General features: G+C 41.7%; 1 protein-coding gene across 6 annotated transcripts in view; it reads right to left on the reverse strand.

Moving 5' to 3' along the window:
- Positions 1-446: 446 nt before the first annotated feature.
- The window catches only part of PIP5K1B (phosphatidylinositol-4-phosphate 5-kinase type 1 beta), a 323,645-nt gene continuing 303,412 nt past the window's right edge, over positions 447-20,679 (reverse strand). For 5 of the 6 annotated variants that reach the window (XM_070480384.1, XM_070480385.1, XM_070480386.1 and 2 more), the window contains 2 exons: positions 19,940-20,057; positions 447-1,202 (listed from right to left, as the gene is read on the reverse strand). In XM_070480384.1, coding sequence (XP_070336485.1) covers positions 1,200-1,202; positions 19,940-20,057 — 121 coding nt within the window. In that variant the 3' untranslated portion in view covers positions 447-1,199. The remainder of the gene's footprint in view (positions 1,203-19,939; positions 20,058-20,679) is intronic. The other variant, XM_070480387.1, reaches the window with a different exon arrangement.

Raw genomic sequence — 20,679 nt, forward strand, 5'->3', positions numbered from 1 at the left:
TATATGAAAAGTATATTTCCCAATTCTTTGACATCAGACTTGTCAGTGTTTTTTGCTTTGGCCAGTGGAATGTGAACAGAAGTTCTATAAACCATATTTAAGCACTAGTTTTATGAGCTCCATGGTTCTATTATCACTTTTTTTCTTCTGCCATGAAAGTGGCATGTCCTAGAGGATGCTCTGGATCCCCAGTCTGGAGATTTGGGGATTGTTACCACAATGTAACATAGTGAAAGCTGACTAACACCAGGACATTTGGGAAAAAAATCTTGAGCAAACTGAGCAGAATCTGTTATTGAATCTTTTCTCAGGGCCTGGAGAATTTTCTCTTAATTTTCAGCTATCATGAGAGTCAGTTTATTTAGCAGTCTAGAATATGTAAAAATGAGGAATGTCAAAGTTACTTCTTTTTTATTAACAAAAGGAAAAATATAAAGACCATAAACCACAATTGAGAACAAAATATTTTATTTCTCTCAATAAAACTATAGTTTACAATAGTATTTACTAAATAAATTATATAATTTCTCTTTTACAAGCAATAAACTAAATCACAAATATTTCAAAGACAATGTATGTACACGACATAAGGCCTTTTATAAATAGCTTTGCTTATCTCATTTCACTAGTAAACAGTGAAAAAATCTTTATAGAAGCTAATTTTCTATAAAGTATATGCAGACCTATTACACTGATCTTTATATGAAACCAATTTAAACTTTTAATGACATGGGCTATGATTATAACTTTGCAAAAAAGAATAGAATTTAGACTTTATTTACCATTTTGCGTGGATGGATCTTTTAAAAATATATGCGCAGATTACATATGTTGCTTATGGATAATCACTGGATGCATGCAAAATGAAATAATGCAAGTGTCAATAGGAAAATAGCACTTCCAAGTCCAAAAAGGTGATTGGCAATGGTATAGAAAGCAGCTTAAACAGAGTTCATGCAGTTCTTCACAGTTCAGCAAGCAACAGCAAATGCCAGAAGAGTGTGGTATTTTTCACATCTGCTGATTAGCCTTTCCGCCAAGGCTCCCCTGACATCTTGCAAACTCCAAGTCCAGTTGATTATGATTCCGTGTGTAGTGGGGTTCAGCCGTTCCCTTTGGGTGGTTCTGGAGTGGAGAAACTTCTTTCTCACAACTGTGTTCATGTCTCCTCCATCTGCCAAGGTGGTCACCATCTTCACTTACTGGGAGGGGGAAAAGGAAAGGAGACGTGAGGCTAAGTTTCGGCATTGATTTGTAATGGTGCCTGATGAGTAGGAACACAAGTTCATTCATTCTCTCAGTGACTCATACCTGAGAAACATGCAGGTAGAAGTGGGAGGGCAATAGGCCTGGGATGGATTCTTTTTTTAAAAGATATTTTAATCAATTAATTTGGCTGCACTTGGTTTCAGTTGAGGCACGTGGGATCTTTCAGTTGCAGCATGTGCCATCTAGTTCCCTGACTAGGGATCGAACCTGGTCTCCTGCACTGGGAGTGTGGTGTTTTAGCCACTGGACCAGCAGGGAAGTCCCTGGGATTGATTCTTTTGCCATGATAAGCATCTAACTTCTGCAATATGTAAATTCCACCAAGATTTATCAAGTTCTACCACATCACAGCTCAGGGCTAGGGACTTGGAAGGAAATAACGCTGACTACGCCCTCCAAGGGCACAGTGCTTTGGGGTTGTGCTGTGGTATGTCAGTCCTGACGTAAATCAGAGCAACCTGAACATGGTCTGGAACTCACGAGCCCTGTGTTCATTTTCACACACTGTCCCTGTGGCTGGGGAATAAAGACTATGTCCAGCAAATATCAGACCTAAAATGGTAGCCACTTAAGCTCAGAGGCAGCTAATTCAGCCTCTGACAGTTGTACTAGGATATATTTATGAGAAGTGGTACCATGTTCAGACAGATGTAACAGCGTATATCTATTGATCCTCTAATTATTACAGCTATAGGACAGTATCCAAGTTACCATCTTTATACCTCATTTGTTCTGTCTGTAAAATGAGAGTAGTAAATCCTGCTTTATAAGTGATAAACTTTTTTTTATAGGAAAATAGTGTCTGGGTACAAATATACACACATACAGCATACGCACAGATTATATACATATGACTTAGTGCCTGGCACATGTTAGTGTCCCCAACATAATGGTTAAGAAGGTTATAGTTGGGACCACAGACATTGTGTGGCCCAACACAGTCATCTGGAGACTGAAAAAACTTGAGCCCACAGTTTGAAATGACTGAAAATTATTAGGAAAGAAACTATGTCAAAGAGGATTTTGTTTAAAAGTGAATATTTCCTCTTGTAATTTGAGCCTTTCGTGAGTTGTAACTTTTATTTACCACTTTGTTTCATAGTTGAGACTGCTTCCTCTTATTAATCAAAATTGGAAAGGCTTGCCTGCCTCAGTGTACATGTTCACACTGCTGCTCAAGCTGTATGTGAAGGATTATCTGAGTATTCGGTGGTATGCGCTCTAGCAGTGGGCAAAGAGGAAGTTGCTCCCTTTCTCAGGACAGATGTCTGTAAGGTCGACGTCATTTAGGCTTGACTAGTGGCATAAAAATACCCACATAAAACTACAAGTTTCTTCTAATTAGATTTGAGTCCTGCTTTCTTTAAAGCTAAAACCAAAAGGAGGTGATAGTTCGGCTCTACTTATCCGATCCCAGCTGGGGTTCCGTGTCTGGTTTCTAGTGCCAAACTGCAGCAGACACTGACCAGTCTGAGCCCTGCCTGAAAGAACCATCAGCTGAAGGTCTCCAAACCCAGGACCCCATGGAATTGGTTAAGACCTGGGCTTTTGAGTTGAGAAAATAAGAGATTTAAAGAGAAAACAGAACAGTTGTCTTTGAATAGCTGAAGACTCACGTTGGGGAAGAGAGAGGTACTAGCTGAAATGTGACACTGTCATCAACAGCAGTGGCAGGTGGCTGTGATCCTCGGGGTAGGCAGAGGAACACCAGAATGTGTGAGCGAGTAGGCTGGGAAGAGTCACCCTTTCAATCTCCTTCCATCAAGTGTTGTGATACCTTCCCTCCCCCTCCCCACCAGCCCTAGGAACCCATCTGTTATCTGCTGAGACTCAAGTGAACCTGTTAGTCACTCGGTCATGTCCGACTCTGAGACCCTGTGGACTGTAGCCCGCCAGGCTCCTCTGTCCATGGAATTCTCCAGGCAGGAATACTGGAGTGGGTAGCCATTCCCTTCTCCAGGGGATCTTCCGGACCCAGGAATCAAACTTGGGGCTCCTGCATTACAGACAGATTCTTTACCACTGAGCCACCGGGGAAGCCAAGGGTGAGAAAAAAATGACTCCAAGACCAGAACTGGGGCAAATTTGTAGAAGCCAGTCTTAAGAGGAAAATTAGAAGAACATTCTTTGATGTAAATTGCTACAGTTCTTTTGGAATCACCTCCTAGTGTAATGAAAATAAAAACAAAAATATACAAATGAGACCTATCCAGGTCATTAAGATCTTTTTTATACAGTTCTTCTATGTATTCTTTCCATCTCTTCTTGATCTCTCTGCTTCTGTTAAGTCTTTACTATTTTTGTCCTTTATTGTGTCCATCTTTGGCAGAAATGTTTCTTTGATATTTCCAATTTTCTTGGAGAGATCTCTAGTCTTACTCTTTCTGTTGTTTTCATTTCTTTGCATTGTTCATTGAAGAAGGCCTTCTTTTCTCTCTCTTGCTGTTCTCTGGAAGTCTGCATTTAATTGGGTGTAACCTTCATTTTCTTCCTTGCTTTTTGCTTCTCTTCTTTCCTCTATTATTTGTAACGCCTCCTCAAACAACCACTTTGCCTTCTTACATTCCTTTTTCTTTGGGATGGTTTTGTTTGCTGCCTGCTGTACATTATTACGGACCCTTGTCCACAGTTCTTCAGGCATAGTTTACTAGATCGAATTCCTTGAATCTATTTGTGACCTCCACTGTATATTCCTAGGGAAACTGATTTAAGTTGTATGTGATGGCCTAACAGTTTTCCTCGCTTTCTTTAGTTTAAGCTTGAATTTTGCTATGAGGAGCTGATGGTCTGAGCCACAGTCAGCACCAGTATTGTTTTTGCTAACTGTATACAGCTTTCCCATCTTTGGCTACAAAGAATATATTCAATTTGATTTTGGTATTGGCCACTGGGTGATGTCCAGGTGTAAAGTTGGCTCTTATGTTGTTGAAAATGGGAATTTGCTATGACCAGTGCATTCTCTTGACAGAATTCTGTTAGCCTTTGCCCTGATGCATTTTATACTCCAAGGCCAAACTTGCCTCTTACTTCAGATATCTCTTGACTTCCTACTTTTGCATTCCAATTCCCTATGATGAGTAGGACATCTTTTTTTGGTGTTAATTCTAGGTCTTGTAGGTCTTCATAAAACTCGTCAGCTGCTTCAGCATCAGTGATTGGTGCATAGCCTTGGATTACTGTGATGTTGAATGGTTTTCCTTGGAAATGAACCGAGATCATTCTTTCATTTTTAAGGTTACACCCATGTGCTGCAGTTCTCCCAGCACCACTTATTGAAGAGACTGTCTCTTCTCCATTGTATAGTTCTCCCTCCTTTGTCATAGATTAATTGACATGGGTGCGAGGGTTTATTTCTGGGCTTTCTAATTGCTGTGGCTATTCAGGGTCTTTTGTGTTTCCATAAAACTTTAAAAATTTTTTGTTCCAGTTCTGTGAGAAATGTCATTGGTAATTTGATTGGGATTCCACTGAACCTGTAGGTTGCCTGGAGTATTATAGTCATTTTTGACAATATTGATTCTTCCAATTCAAGAACACGGTATATCTTCCCATCTGTTTGTGTCATCTTATGAGATGGTTGGATGGCATCACCAACTCAATGGACATGAGTTTGAGCAAGCTCAGGGAGATGGTGAAGGACCGGGAAGTCTGGTGTGCTGTAGTCCATGGGGTCGCAAAGAGCTGGACACAACTGAGTGACTGAACAACAGCAACAGTTTCTTTCATCAGCATCTTAGTTTTCAGAGTACAGGTCTTTTGCCTCCTTAGGTAGATTTATTCCTAGGTATTTTATTCTTTTTGATGCAATGTAAATGGGATTATTTCCTTAATTTCTCTTTCTGACCTTTCACTGTGAGTGTATAGAAATGGAATATATATTTAAAATTAATTTTTATTGGAGTATAATTGCTTTCCCTGGTGGCTCAGATGGTGAAGAATCTACCTACCATACAGGAGACCCCGGGTTTGATCCCTGGGTCAGAAAGATCCCCTGGGGAAGGAAATAGCAACCCTACTCCAGTATTCTTGCCTGGAGAATTCCATGGACAGAGGAGCCTGATGGGCTATAGTCCTTGGGGTTGCAAAGAGTTGGACACGACTGAGACTAACACTCAATTACTTTATGATGTTTTGTTGTTTCTTGCTGTATAGCAAAATGAATTAGTCCTATGTATACATATACCCCCCTCTTTTTTAGATTTTGTTCCCACATAGGTCACCACAGAACACTGAGTGGAGTTCCTATGCTATCGGGTAGAGTGTCATTAGTTATGTATTTTATAAATCAGAGTGTACTGTGCATTCCAATCTCTGAATCCATCCCACCCCCCCGCCCCTCGTGGTAACCGTAAGTTTGTTCTCTTCATCTGTGACTCTACTTCTACTTTGCAAATAAGTTCATCTCTACTATTTTTCTAGATTCCATATATGTGATATTAGACAGTATTTGTGCTTCATTTTCTGACTTACTTTACTCTGTACGACAGCCCCAGGTCCATCCACATCTCTGTAAATGTATTTCATTCTTTTTAATGGTAAGTAATATTCCATTGTGTATATGCATCACATCTTTATTCATTCCTGTCAATGGACTTTTAGGTTGCTTCCATGTCCTGGCTATTGCAAATAGTGCTGCAATGAACATCACAGTGCCTGCATCCTTTTGGATTGTGGTTTTCTCTGGATATATGCCCAGGAGTGGGATTGCTGGGTTATATGGTAGCTCTATTTTTAGTTTTTTAAGGAACCTCCATACTCTCCAAAGTGATAGTACCAGTTTGCATTCCTACCAACAGTGTAGGAGGGTTCTGTTTTCTCCACACCCTCTCCAGCATTTATTGATGATGATGATGGCTATTATGACTGATGTGAGGTGATATGTCATTTTTTTTTTATTTGAAAATGCAACAGGTTTCTGTATATTAATTTTGCATCTTGCAACCTTACTGAAATTACTGATGAACTCTCATAATTATCTGGTACCATCTTTTGGATTTTCTGTGTATAGTATCATTTTATCTGCTAACTTCTTATTTTCCAATTTGAATTCCTTTTTTTCTTCTCTGATTGCCATGGCTAGGACTTTAAAAACTGTGTTTAATAAAAGAGGTAAGAGTGGACGTTCTTGTCTTATTCCTGATCTTAGAGGAAATTGCTTTCAGCTTTTCACTGTTGAGTATGATGTTAGCTGTGGCTCTGTCATATATGACCTTTATCATATTGATGTAGGTTCCCTTTATGCCCACTTTCTGGAGAGTGTTTATCATAAATGATCATGGAATTTTGTCAAAAGCTTTTTTGCATCTATTGAGATGATCATATGGTTTTTATTCTTCAATTTGTTAATGTGGTATATCACACTGATTGATTTGTGGATATTGAAGAATCTCTGCATTCCTGGGATAAATCCCACTTGATCATGGTGTATGACCCTTTTAATGTACTGTTGTATTCTGTTTGCTAGTATTTTGTTGAGAATTTCTGCATCTACATTCATCAGTGATATTGGTCTGTAATTTTCTTTTTTGTGGTGTCTTTGCCTGGTTTTGGTATCAGGGTGATGGTGGCCTCCTAGAATGAGTCTGGGAGTGTTTCTTCCTCTTCAGTTTTTTGGAATAGTTTCAGAAGGATAGGTGTTACATCTTCTCTAAATGTCTGATAGAATTCACCTGTGAAGCCATCTGGTCCTGGACTTCCATCTGTTTAAAGTTTTTAAAGCACAGTTTCCACTTCAGTACTTGTGACTGGTCTGTTCATATTTCCTATTTCTTCCCAGTTCAGTCTTGGAAGATTGTACCTTTCTAATAAGAATTTTTCCATTTTGTCTAAGTTGTCTATTTTATTGGCATATAGTCGCTTGTAGTGGTCTCTTACAATCATCTGTATTTACGTGGTGTCAGAACTTTTTTTTTAATTTCTAATTTTATTGACTTGAGCTCTCTCTTTTTTTCTGATGATCTAACTAAAGGTTTATCAATTTTTTAATCTTTCCAAAGAACCAGCTTTTAGTTTATTGATGTTTTCTATTTTCTTTGTCTTTATTTCATTTATTTCTGCTGTAATCTTTATAGTTTTTTCCTTCTAATTAATTTGGATTTTGTTTTTTCTTTCTCTAGTTGCTTTATATGTAAGGTTAGGTTGTTTGAGGTGCTTTTCCTGGTTTCCTGAGGTAAGATTGTGTGGCTATAAACTTCCTCTTAGAACTGCTTTTGTTGCCCAAGAGCTCACACTAATGGGTATTCCCTGGGGCCTCCACCAGTGTCTTTGCCGCCACAGTGAGCCACAGCTGACCCCCAGGCCCTGAGGAGACCCTCCAAGACCCACAAGTAGGTCTGGCCTAGGCTCTTATGGACTCACTGCTTTGCCCGGGGTCCCAGTTCATGTGAAACCTGTGTGCACCCTTCAAGAGCGGAATCTCTGTTTCCCCCAGACCTCTGGAGATCCTGCACTCAAGCCCCACCCGCCTTCAGAGACAAATGCCCTGGGGGCTCCTTCTGCTGCCAGAACCCCAGGCAGGGAGCCTGACGTGGGGCTTAGAACTCTCACTCCTGTGGGGGAACCTCTACGATATATTTATTTTCCAGTCTGTGGGTCACCCACTGCGATTTGATTTTGTTGCTAATGTGCCCCTCCTACTATCTCATAGTGGCTTCTTCTTTATCTCTTGGTGTAGAATATCTTTCTTGGTAGATTCAAGTCTTTTTTGCCAGTGGTTCTTGTCCAGCAGTTAGTTGTGATTTTGGTGTTTTCGTGAGAGAAGGTGAGCAAGTCCTTCTACTCTGCCATCTTGTCTCTCATTCCATTGGATTTTTTTTTTTTAATTAAACTGGAGGGTCTTGTTGCAGTTTCCATAAATTTCATTAAACACCCACTCTCACCCCCAGGGTACAAGGATGTCAAAGTTGGTGAGAACTGCCAATTCTATACCCATGTAATGTAATCCTGGAATGACATGTTTGGTTACCTGAAAGTATCCATTTATAACCCGAATAAAACAAGGTGGCCTGATAGGTCTTTAGCACTATCTCCATGATTATAAACTTGGTCATAGTGAGAAGAAGGTGATTTTATTATCTCATATTTAGTATAAAGTATGCAACAGTTTTCCTTTCCTTTCTCCAAATTATAATCCACAAATCCTTTATTAGCCATCAGTGAAGAGCCAAAGTATCAGCTGTCTATCTACACTGGGAAGAAACTCATAGCTTGAGTTTATTCTTCAAAATATGGTATGTGTAGGATCCCCTCCAGCTCTCCAACACAGAGATGGGCTCTTCAGGTATTACCTCCCCAAACACTAGCAACTTCTTCTGAAGTACTGAAACTCAACCCTCTCCTCACCCGATGGCTTTGGAAGTAGAAACAGGAACTGGTGCTTTGGTGGGAGAACCCAGCCATATCTCAGGGAAGCATGGACGGACAGAATGACATTTGAGCTCTTGTCATCAACTGAACAGCTCTTGTATGCACATGTATGTAATCATCTGTCCACACAGATGCCAGGGTTAATTCCCTAAGCATGTGATGCTCTGAGAAACCACGATATGTTTTAAATTCTGAGACCTGAAGGAAAAGGTGTGATAATGGTTGGTATGAAAGGAGTATTTGGGTATTTCTGTGGCCTAAATCCTTAGCACTATTTATCCAAATATGTTGGTTTGTGGGTGTGTGAGAGTTTACATGTTTGTTTCCACTTAAACTTAGGTACTCCTATGACTGAAACTGTACACTGCACACAGAAGAACACAGCAAAACACAGTCTGTTTGCTAAAAACAAAGCCCGTTCTGAGGGTGGACCCCACTGTGGGGCAGCCAGATTACCCCAGGGGTACCCCCTGAAGTAGATCACTGCATGATGGGCTAAGTTTTGGAGGGTGACTTTTTAGAGTGCTGTGCCGAGGGTGTCAGGGGTGAGATGTTCCTCTTCTGAGGTCTCACTTCTAGGCTCATTTCCATCCCTCCCTTTTTTTCCTGAAAGAAACACATACACACCCTCAGCCTACTGTTTAAAAGGCATATTTAGCCAATAGAATTTCACAAGATCTGGAATGTGCTGTGAGGGGATTTAAGGGCAGAGCGGAAACAAGGCATTTTCAGGACCGTCAGACTGGCTAAGATGACCACACTAAATAGTCCCCGAGGTCTCATTGTTCCATGGGCTCCTGCCCTTCATGGGTGATGTTCTTTTTTAACCACAACTGCCTCACCGTTCAGCCCCAGGGTCCCACAGAAGCATGATCTTTTCCTCTCTGGGGTCCAAGGGCAGCCCCATCCTGATTTTAAGTTGAAATTCTTTGCCAAAATACCCCTGAGGAAAAAACTGATTCCTCTCCAGGCTATCATAGGTGGCAAGTCCCTTATTTCCTTTTCCTGTTCCAAGCCCCTCTTCCCCAGCCCTGCTGCCTTTTGTTCCTATTTCACATTGTTCTTCTTTTGGCCAGTGTTCTCTCCGTTGCCATGAGAGCACACCCACGCATTCTGCCTCACGCCCTTCACTTTAGTCCAAACTCTGCATTGCCACACACACAGCAGGCTCCGCAGGGTCCCACCGCCATCATCGCCTGGGGCCCGGCGTCCCCTCCTTCTCTGGGTTCACCAGATTGCCTTCTCAAAGACCCTGGACTTTCTCAGGAGCCACCGTGTACTCTGGAATTTTTCTTCAAGCATCAGGCTCTGTGTTTTCATTTTATCATATTCATATCTGCTTCGTATCAGGACACTTCACAAGGCGTGACTGCTTGGGAATAGATTGGAGGAGATTTCTCTTTGAACAACCATAGCAGGTGTCCAAAAGCTCACCATTTTTTTAAGGAGGTGAACAAGTACAGAAACTAGTGCTATAGGAATCAGGACACAGTCTAGGTATGGAGTCCAATCACACTGCTGTGGAGTTTTTATAGCTGGGAGGACGCTTCCTACCTGTTTCCTACCTTATACTTAAAAAAAAAAATTAGACTCAGGGGTGAGATTACTCTTTCCCAAGAACCAGGGACTAAAGGGCCTTAATTGAGAAGCCTTGAGGCAAAAAGTGGACTTGGAATGACCTTGGAGGGTACGTACAATTTGGAAGAAAACTAGCACATTGTGCCGATCGTGTAGAATGAATGTTGAATTCTGAGTGCTGGCAGCACATGGAGTCCCAGGCTTCCTGCCAGCCTTCCAATGCCCTATCAAAGTGTTCCACACCAACCAGCAGATAGATTACTGATAAGATGAGAACAGACCCAAGAAAAACCTGGCACTGATTCTGGATGTCTCCAGGGATGGATTTAGGATTATGGCCTCTCATTTCAAAACTCTTAGTATAGCAGCAATATTTTAACACAGTTCCCGGCCTGATTGATTTGTTTTCCAAAGACCTAAGAGAAGCTGGAGGCATCAGTGATTTATGTGACTGACAGTTCTACATTGCACTTTACAGTGGCTGTTGGTAATTGTAAATCGAAATGGTTACCTTATTATCTAATGTATCCCATAGCCCTGGGGCTGCAACTGAGTTCACTCTGGAGGATGTGGGGAGGGTAATGTGGTACTAGCTTCATTCAAAAGGGAGCACTGCCTTGGGACGAGGCCACTGGTTCCTTTCTCCCTGTGTGGAAGAAAAGGGTGAGCTGCCAGAGACCCCCTAGCCATAGCCAGAGGCTGCACCCTTATCGGGCCTTTTCCTTCCATCACTTTTCTTGGTACCATTTTTTTCTTCACAAAAACACAGTAGCCGGCATGGATTGCATCATGCCTCCCAGTTCCCCTTGGCCCATTCATGTGTTCAAGCTTTAACCCCCGGTGCTATAGGGGTAAGGGAGTTAAAGTAAGGTCATTAGACTGGCCCTGATTAGATTTAACTGAGATGCTTATAAAACGGGGAAATTTGAACACAGAGACAGGCACACGGAAGGAAGACCAGGGAGAAAATGGCTATCCACAAGCCAAGAAGGGAAGCCAGAAAGAGATCCTTCTCTTACAGCCCTCAGAAGGGATGAACCCTGCCAGCACCTTGACCTTGAACTTCTAGCCTCCAGAATTGTGAAACAATACATACAGTTCTGTTGTTTATGCCACCCAGTTTATAGTACTTCATTACTGTATAGTACTATATAGTACTTCATTATGGCAGCCCTAGGAAACAAATACAGTACTATTACTGGGATTTAGAAAGTTGTTTTTTTTTTTTTTTTTTTTTCAATAAGGACCTATATTTGAATTTTATTATGGTGGTGCTAGTGGTAAAGAACCTGCCTGCCAATGCAGGAGCCTCGTAAGAGACACGAGTTCAATCCCTGCGTTGGGAAGATCCCCTGGAGGAGGAAATGGCAACCCACTCCAATATTCTTGCCTGGAGAATTCCATGGACAGAGGAGCCTGGTGGGTTACAAAGAGTCGGACACGATTAAAGTGACTTAGCACACACACACACTTAACTGTATATTCTATTGGGAGCCACCACAAAAGCTATAGTCCCCTGCGGGTAGAGTGGCTATAAAGAACAGCCTGTCAAAGACTGAAAATGAAAAAAAAGGCTTTTCCACCCTATGTTTGTTGATACTTCATTAGAGATGCTGCCTAAGCAGAAAAATAAGGATTTTCTGTGTTTAACCCCCAAACTGCTGTAGGGCTTACAAACAGGCTCAAGTGTATCTGACCTTGATGGATGAGAAGGGCATGCTAGGATCCTAGGGAAAATTAGCACCTTCATTTCTGTGTCTGATTGTAATTGCAGCCTCCACTCCAACTTCAAAGGTGGAAGATGTCTGTCAGAGGGAACTGCCTTTGCTGTTTGAAGGATGTACCCCTGCCAAACGTGGGTTCACAGCTACTGAGAGGCTACCATAAAGTAAGTACACGGCATGGAGACATTCCCCCGAGCCTCACACTCACTTAGTAGATGTCAATTCCAGGCCCTCAATCACTGCTAATCCGGGTTGGTCAGAGGCAGCTTCCTACCACTAGGTGGCGGTAGCGTCTGCTGCAGGGACCCAGTCCCGTATCCAGTTCACAAATGATGGTGGCAAGGTTCACCTTAGAATCAAGTTCATTTTTCCGAACTGGCCAACCGTCTTAGGGGCTCTTAGGGGAGAGCTTTCCCTTCCGTTCAGCACAGAAGGATTACAGGAGGTTCAGAGCGAAAGGACCCTGTCCACAAGCTGACTGGGTCTCAGCCCTGGATGTGTGGGGAGCTTTTAAAAATACCAGTGCCCTGCTCCACTCTCAGGGATTTTATTTCTAATACATAATATATCCCCAACATGTGACTGTATCTGTTAATACATTCATTTACCTGATACCTTTTTGCGAGGAGTCCACAATAATTTGGAAACATATATCCAACCTCACTTCCCTGGTGGCTCAGATGGTTATAGAATTTGCCTGCAGGGCAGGAAACCTGGGTTTGATTGCTGAGTTGGGAAGATCTCCTGGACAAGGGAATGGCAGCCCACTCCAGTGTTCTTGCCTGGAGAATTCCATGGACAGAGCAGCCTGGTGGGCTCCATTCCATGGGATCGTGGAGAGTCAGACATGACTGAGCGACTAATAAACACACATGCAACCTCACAGCGACTTAGCCAGGGAGGTGGGAAGTGAAGGGACAAGTGGGGCCAAACACAGTAAAGAGCGTGTGTGTGCCCTTTTACGTGTCTTCAGTAAGGTGGTATAGTTGATTGACTAGTGTCCCCTGAAAATTCACATCCACCTGGAACCTTGAAATGTGATCGTATTCAGAAATACAGTCTTAGCAGATATAATTAGTTAAGATGAGGTCACCTGGTATTGGGGTGGGCCCTAAATCCAGTGACAGGTGTTATCACAGGAAGAGGGGACTCACAGAGAGTCACAGGGTGAGGACTGGGGCAGAGATTGGAGTACTGCAAGTGGAACAGTGCTCAGGACCGCATGACCACCAGAAGCCGGAAGAAGCCAGGAAGGGTCCTTTCCTAGAGCCTGCACAGGTAGCAGGGCCCTGCCAACATCTTGACCTTGGACTTCTTTGGCCTCCAGACTTGGAGACACATTTCTGTTGTTTAAGCCTCCTGGTCTGCGGCACTTTGTCTTGGCAGCCCTGGGAGCATAGGCACAGGCAAAGGGAAGCTGGGCCCTGGACTCCCTGCTCTCGAGCCATCCTCATACCATCTGTCACACTCAAAGGGGCCTTATTTTTTACTGAGTGGACAGTACGGAGCAGTCCTCTCTTCTACTCACTTTTCCCATTCCTCCTCAGGTCCCAGGAGTGTGAATGGTGTTAAGGACAGCCCAGCTCATGAGGTCCACAGGTATGATTTAAACTTTCTAAAATTTTCATTTCCCTAAATTCTCCTTTTGAATTTGCTTTTTTTTGTTTCCAGAAGGCTCAGAGCCTGGTAGACCCCAGGTTCATACCATTAGAATCTGTTCTTCCACAAACACATTCTTCCCAAGAGTTGAAAAGGCTTATTAGGAGACTAGCAAACACTGGTTTCCTGTGATGAGGGAGAAGACGGAAATAGAAATCAGAGAAGCGACAACAAGGTTCTGGAGGGCGTAGGGAAGGAGAGAGAGCCTGGTGTTGAGAGGTAAAGACAGAGAATAACAGGGGCCCCCCATGAGGGCCTGAATGAATAGGAACCTTAGGCGAGCTTGAGAGCAAAACCAGCCTTGAGAAAGTGGAAATCAAGCTGGCCTGTGAGGCCACGATTCACTATAAAGCTAGGACAAAAAGAAAAAAGCTACCATAGCCCTGCAATCTGTCATCCAATTAACTGTGGGCCTAATTTAACTGAAAAGCCAGTATGCCTTTATAACTCCAATTCCCTAAGCTAATCCTTAAACAGCAGTTTAATGCTGTTTGTTAAAAAAAAAGAAAAATCCTACAGAGACCTAATCCAGACTGACGGGTTGCCTCATTAATTTGAAGCTGGCGTCACTCTTGTTTCAGGATGAATCCTTTCTAGGTGCCATGGGGTGCAGGCAGTCAGATCCATTTTGTCAGCTTTTCCACCTGTCTCAGAAATATTATTTGGTCACTGACTTAAAAGGATCAAACCCTCTTTGAAAAGGGCCCTATTTTTTGCCCTTTCTGAAATCTCTTCCTTTCTCAACCATGTGGTCAGACGGTGGAAGAAACTGGCATTCTGGTGAAACATCTTATAAACCAAAGACAGCCACTGCCTCTCTCTTCCTATTTCGATCACACTAAGACCTACCAGAAACGTGAGTGGCATCTCTGGTTGGTGGGGATGCTAGCTCTCTGCTGAGAAGCAACAGAATTGCCACCGTTTCAAATAAACGTCCTTTGCAGCCAGTGCTGGCTCAGGCAAGGAATGATTCCAGAGACCCGACACTTCACATACAAGTCATTAATGTCAACGTCAGGAAAGTCAAGTCCAGAAATGCAGTGTCTCTTGCCAAAAAGTTCCACTGAGCTTTCTAGGACCCCCGTGACCTAATTTAAAGTGTCTTTTTTTTCTCAAGCTTTTTTTCATAGATAATAGTATGATAAGCTGTTAATTCAATCATTTTCGCTTCTCTGGCACCCTTCGTCCCTTGATCAAAGAGTATTTTTAACCACCCTGAAGACACATTAAATAACCAAGCTGTCTGACAGCTGCGTATCAGAACACTGATCACCAATACTGGCATGGCTAAAAAAAAATGGCTTAACTGTTTCTTTGGCCACAGCTGTTTTTTCACTTCAAACAGCCATCGTGCAGAAACACACATCTGGATGATAGGATATATTATTGGGAGGCTGTTAATACATAAAGTGTAAAGGGAAAAGGGCATGACTTCAAGACTACATAACAGAAGCAAGAAAACTGTTATTGTGTGGCAGCCCTCTTTCACTTCTCTATTATTTAATAAAGCAGTTCCATTATCTCCTACCTACCCACTGACTCCCAGTCAGTCATGAAAAAGGACACTCTCACCCACAACATTTTTCAGCTGCACTGCATTCATTGGTTGTTCCTCTCTGTACTAACACCAAATGACGGCTACCGTGATCAGAGCCTTAGGATATCAGATAATTCGAAAAGCGGAATTGGGCCCTATCATGAAGACGGCATGATTGGCCATTTAAAATCAGGAGCCTGCTCATCTCTGCTGTATTCTTTTAAATACTACAATCTGTGTTATCAACTCAAAATTCAGTGGAAAACATCTCTCTGGTCACTGGACAGGATCCTAAAAAACACGATGATGTGAGTATTTGAAAATCAAACAGAAAGCCTGGAACTACAGCCTGAGGGTGAACAATGGCCTTTTTCCAAGAAATAACTGGGAACATGGAACCTGAACCAAATGCTTGAATAAGGATAAGGGAACAATTAGCAGCCATTTAAGGTAACCTATCCTTTTAATTTTATGTCAAACTACTGGAAAAAGCAGAATAGTTAGCCTAATTTACATGCACTTAATGGGGTGGATCTTTTTATTTCTAATTGGAGGATAGAGCCTCCCTCCAGCTCTGCCCCCATCCCACCTGAGTCGGTTGTCCCGGAGCACTGATCTCAGCTCCCTGTGCCAGCCGCTTCCCGCGAGCCTTCCACGCAGGTGGTATATGTGTCAGCGCTACTCTCTCAACTCATCCCACCCTCTCTTCCCCCCATCTCCACAAGTCTGTTCTGAGGGCATCTCTCTTCCTGCCCTGCAAACAGGTTCATTAGTATCATTTTTCTAGATTCCGTATATATGTGTTAATATACATTTTTCTCTTTCTGACTTAACTTCACTCAGTACAACAGGCTGTACATTCATCCACCTCACCACAACTCACTCAAATTCATTCCTTTTAATGATTAATATTCCACTGTATATATATGTACCACAACTTCTTTATCCATTCATTTATTGATAGACATCTAGGTTGCTTCCATGTCCTAACTATTTCAAATAGTGCTGCAATGAACACTGGCTTACATGTGTCTTTGACTTATGGTTTTCTCAGGGTATATGCTCAGTATTGGTATTGCAGGGTCATAGGGTAGTTTTATTCCTAGTTTTTTAAGGAACCTCCATAGTATTCTCCATCGTGGCTGTATCAATTTACATTGCCACCAACAGTACAAGAGAGGGTTCCCTTTTCTCCACACCCTCTCCAGCATTTATTGTTTGTATATTTTTTTGATGATGGCCATTCTGACCAATATGAGGTAATACCTCATTGTAGTTTTGATTGGCATTTCTCTAATAATGAGTGATATTTATGAATGCATCTTTTAAAAGGAAATTTCTTATGTTATCTGGTGTGCATTAATCATCTGAGTTTAAATTATATTTTAAAGAGATATAAACAGTATTGTCCATTAGTATACAAATAGTAGTACTAGCAATTGGTAGCACAACCAACAATTCTTAAAGGAGGAGAAACATTATAAGAAAAATTTATGTTTGGTTACAACACCTAGTATAATATCGCCACAGAAACCTTCAAATGCCCTTTCAGTAAAGATGGCTATGATTAAGAGGATTCTAATCAGGTCAAGAGGAAGGAGAGACAAAGATATTGGCAAGATTGGTTTTCCTTTCTGATGCTTTCCTTTGCCATCCATTCTTTCATAGTGTGGAGGCAAATGAAAATATTGAAGGGAGGGCAGTGAGTTGGGGCCTCTCAGATTGGAAGAGCATGCAAAATAATCTCCAGAGTGAAAACACACCCTGGAAATATAAGTTAATGGTGCAGAATTTTCTGAATGTGTTGCCACAAAAGTTGAAATACTGTGAAGGTTGATGGTGGAATGTGTGATGAAACTGTAATTTGAAAAAACAGCTTATAGCTATTCTGAGGGAAAAAAAACCCACCTTGTTTCTGGAATTCCTTGTAATTTAGAATAGGCCATGACCAGTCAGAGCTGGAAGGGGTCTTAAGAGGTGATTTAATGATCCATTTCATAGATGAGAAAACTAAGGACCAAAAAGGGTGATTAATTCACTGTCAGTGATTAATGAGAGGCAGAGGCAAGCATAGAATCTCAGTGCCTCTGTTTATAATAGCCAGGACATGGAAGCAACCCAGATGCCCATCAGCAGACGAGTGGATGAGGAAGCTGTGGTACATATACACCATGGAATATTACTCAGCCATTAAAAAGAATTCATTTGAATCAGTTCTAATGAGATGGATGAAACTGGAGCCCATTATACAGAGCGAAGTAAGCCAGAAAGATAAAGACCATTACAGTATACTAACACATATATATGGAATTTAGAAAGATGGTAACGATAACCCTATATGCAAAACAGAAAAAGAGACTCAGATGTATGGAACAGACTTGTGGACTCTGGGAGAAGGCGAGGGTGGGATGTTTCAGGAGAACAGCATTGAAACATGTATTTATCTAGGGTGAAACGGATAACCAGCTCAGGTTGGGTACATGAGACAAGTGCTCGGGCCTGGTGCACTGGGAAAACCCAGAGGGATTGGGTGGAGAGGGAGGTGGGAGGGGGGACTGGGATGGGGAATACATGTAAATCCATGGCTAATTCATATCAATGTATAACAAAAACTACTGTAATGATGTAAAGTAATTAGCCTCCAACTAATAAAAATTAAAAAAAAAAAAAGAATCTCAGTGCCTGTTTCTAATTAATTCCTGTCTCATTTAGTTCTGCACAAGTAGAAGGGGAAGTTAAAGTACTAGAACAATGGTGTGGGAAACCAGTTCTGGGGATCCATGAGGTCAAACTATTTTCTTATTAATACAAAATGTTATTTGCCTTTCTCATTCCCTCTCATGGGTGCACACTGGAATACAGTCACATGCCGGATCATGCCAGATCAATGTAGAAGCAGACACCCAGCTTCTTACAAGAGGGATTGCAAAAACGTAAAATAATGCCACTCTTTTCATTAAGCTTATTTTCATTCTGAAAAATAGAAATTTTCATAAAAATATATTTAACACTTTAATAGTTTCAAATCAATATTTTATACAAAATATTGATAGATATAATCCACATATACAAAAGCTATTTGGGATCCTCAACTTTTAGAATATGAAGGGATCCAGAGATCAAAAGGTTTAAGAACCGAGGCAACAAAAACGTGAAAAAATAGAAAGGACGAAAGAGGAATTTTATAAAAACTAAAAATCCTCACTCCTTCCTTTTTGGATCCACTTCCTCACGTTTGTCAGGAGCATGATTCCAATGAGATGGATACATCAGTCAGGAACAACTATAGTGATAGGGGGCTTCATGGGTAATATTACAGTGATGGGGGGCTTAGGTAGGAGCTGGATTTGAATTTTGGCTCTGCCACTTAAAAGGTCTGAGAACTGATCAGTTAAGCCCCGGGTTCCTCATCTGCATGAATGGAGGTAAGTTGAACACCTACTTTCATGAAAGGGTTAGTGTAAGAAAAGCATTGGTATAGTGCCTGCGTGTGGTATGTACCCAGTTTGGCCATTATCATTGTTGTTCAAAATACTATGCTATGAAAACTTACCGAATGGGAGAAGGCATCTGCAAATGATTGTCTGATAATGGGTTAATATCCAAAATATATGAAGAAGTCATACAACTCAACAATTTATATATATATATATGAAACCTGATTATTCATATATATATGTGTGTATACATACAAATAATCTGATTTTTATATAGATTATGTTGTTTATATATATAAACAACCAGATTAGAAAATAGGCAGAGGACCTGAATAAGCATTTTTCCAAAGACCTACGGATGGCCAATAGACATATGAAAAGAGACTCAACATCATTAATCATCAGGAGAATGCAAATCAAAACCACACACCTGTCAGAATGGCTGTTACCAAGCAACCTTGTGAGGTAAGTATTAATTCCCTCTTTCGGTCAATAAGGACACAAAGAGTCGCCGAGCTGCACCGAGTCCTTGCTCAAAACCTGCCAACCCCTACCCTCGGTAGGAGTTAAGTCACAGGATCCAGAGATAAGAAAGGAAATTATAAGGCGAGAAGCAAAAACAAAAAACCAAAAACCCAGATGGAACCAGCAGGGACCAAGATGGTGATGAATCTGACCTCAAACAGACCCTGGATCTCATTACACACTGATTTTACTACATTCGTGAATTGAATGACATGCCCAGTGGTGGTCACAACTAGAAATTAAGGACCAAAAAAGGATAAAAAGAGTGGCACCCTACTGCCTCAAAAATCCCTGTCCCTTCCCACACAGACTACTGCACATGCCTCCACTCAGCATTCGCCTCATCCTCCTCCTCTTGTCTTTACTCTTAAAATCAAACCTTCTCACCACACGGGTGAGAAGCTGACCTGAGAACTATGGTCTCACCTCTCCAGTCTTCGGGCATTGAACAAAGCTTGCATTGCACTGATCTCAGCTTCATTATTTGGCTACAGGAACCCGCACGCCCCCACACGAGTGGATACAGTTGAGTCAAAATAGATGTTAGTTTGTGAAGAATGACACCAAGGTGCCCCAGTTGGCTTCAACAATAGGGAATTTGTTCTCATTACATATGGTGATTTAGGATTTTATCCTCCATGTTCTTCTGTGTGCTGTTCTATAAGAACTGTGGGATGACATAATTTGTAAAAAGATGCACTGTTTGTAGAAGTGATGGGGTGCCATTGTTTCTTTTAAAACTCAAATATACCTTACCTTACAGAACTTGTTCTTGTATGAGCTATGGCCTGGATCCATTTGTAAACGAGGAGGAAAAGAAGGGGAAGAAACCAGATATTACTTACTAAATAGACATCAAGCACGGAGGCATTATCATCTTGCATTTCCAGAGCATTTGGCTCAGAAGTCAAGTAGATGGTCCCCTCTTCCAAGGTAAAGGTGGAACTGGAAGGTAACCCTTTACTGGAAAAATAAGGAAGAATGATGAGCATGTAGCCTTCAGAACAAAATCCAAGGACCCCTTCCAAGTGGTGGCTGAGGTGGGTAAGCTTTGGGGGAAAGAAAAATGTGGGCTGTTTGAAGGAGATGCGGTCATACCTAGAGGTATGTGCACTTATGTCCGAAGAATCTGGCTTTATTGGCAGTGCATTTTCTCTGTCCACTTTAGTGCATGAGACACTTTGTATTTCTGAGAGGTGATCTGTGGGGCCCACACCTTGTGATGGTAGACTTCTGGCAATCTAGAGGCCCATCTCCAGCTCTGAATAGTTAGCTCTCACTGCTTAAATCCTTTTCTCAACAGTGTTGATGTTTTTCTAGTTTATAGAAGATAACCTGATCCCTCATTAGCATTGACAATTTCTTTTTTCAAACCTAAAAGTGCAGCAGAATCCCCTTGGGGGCTTGTGAAAGCCCAAACTCCTGGGCCCCACCCGCAGAGTTTGATTGGGTCTGACATGGATCCCATGGTAACAAGCTCCCAGGTGATGCTCTTGCTGCTGATCCAAGGCCAACAGTTAGAGTAACAATGAATTACAAAAATACAGAGCTCCGTATCATGTGCTTTGTGAGGACAGTTGAGATG

The sequence above is a fragment of the Odocoileus virginianus genome, chromosome 18 (genome assembly GCF_023699985.2).
Source record: "Odocoileus virginianus isolate 20LAN1187 ecotype Illinois chromosome 18, Ovbor_1.2, whole genome shotgun sequence".
In the NCBI taxonomy this organism is placed as follows: Eukaryota; Metazoa; Chordata; class Mammalia; order Artiodactyla; family Cervidae; genus Odocoileus; species Odocoileus virginianus.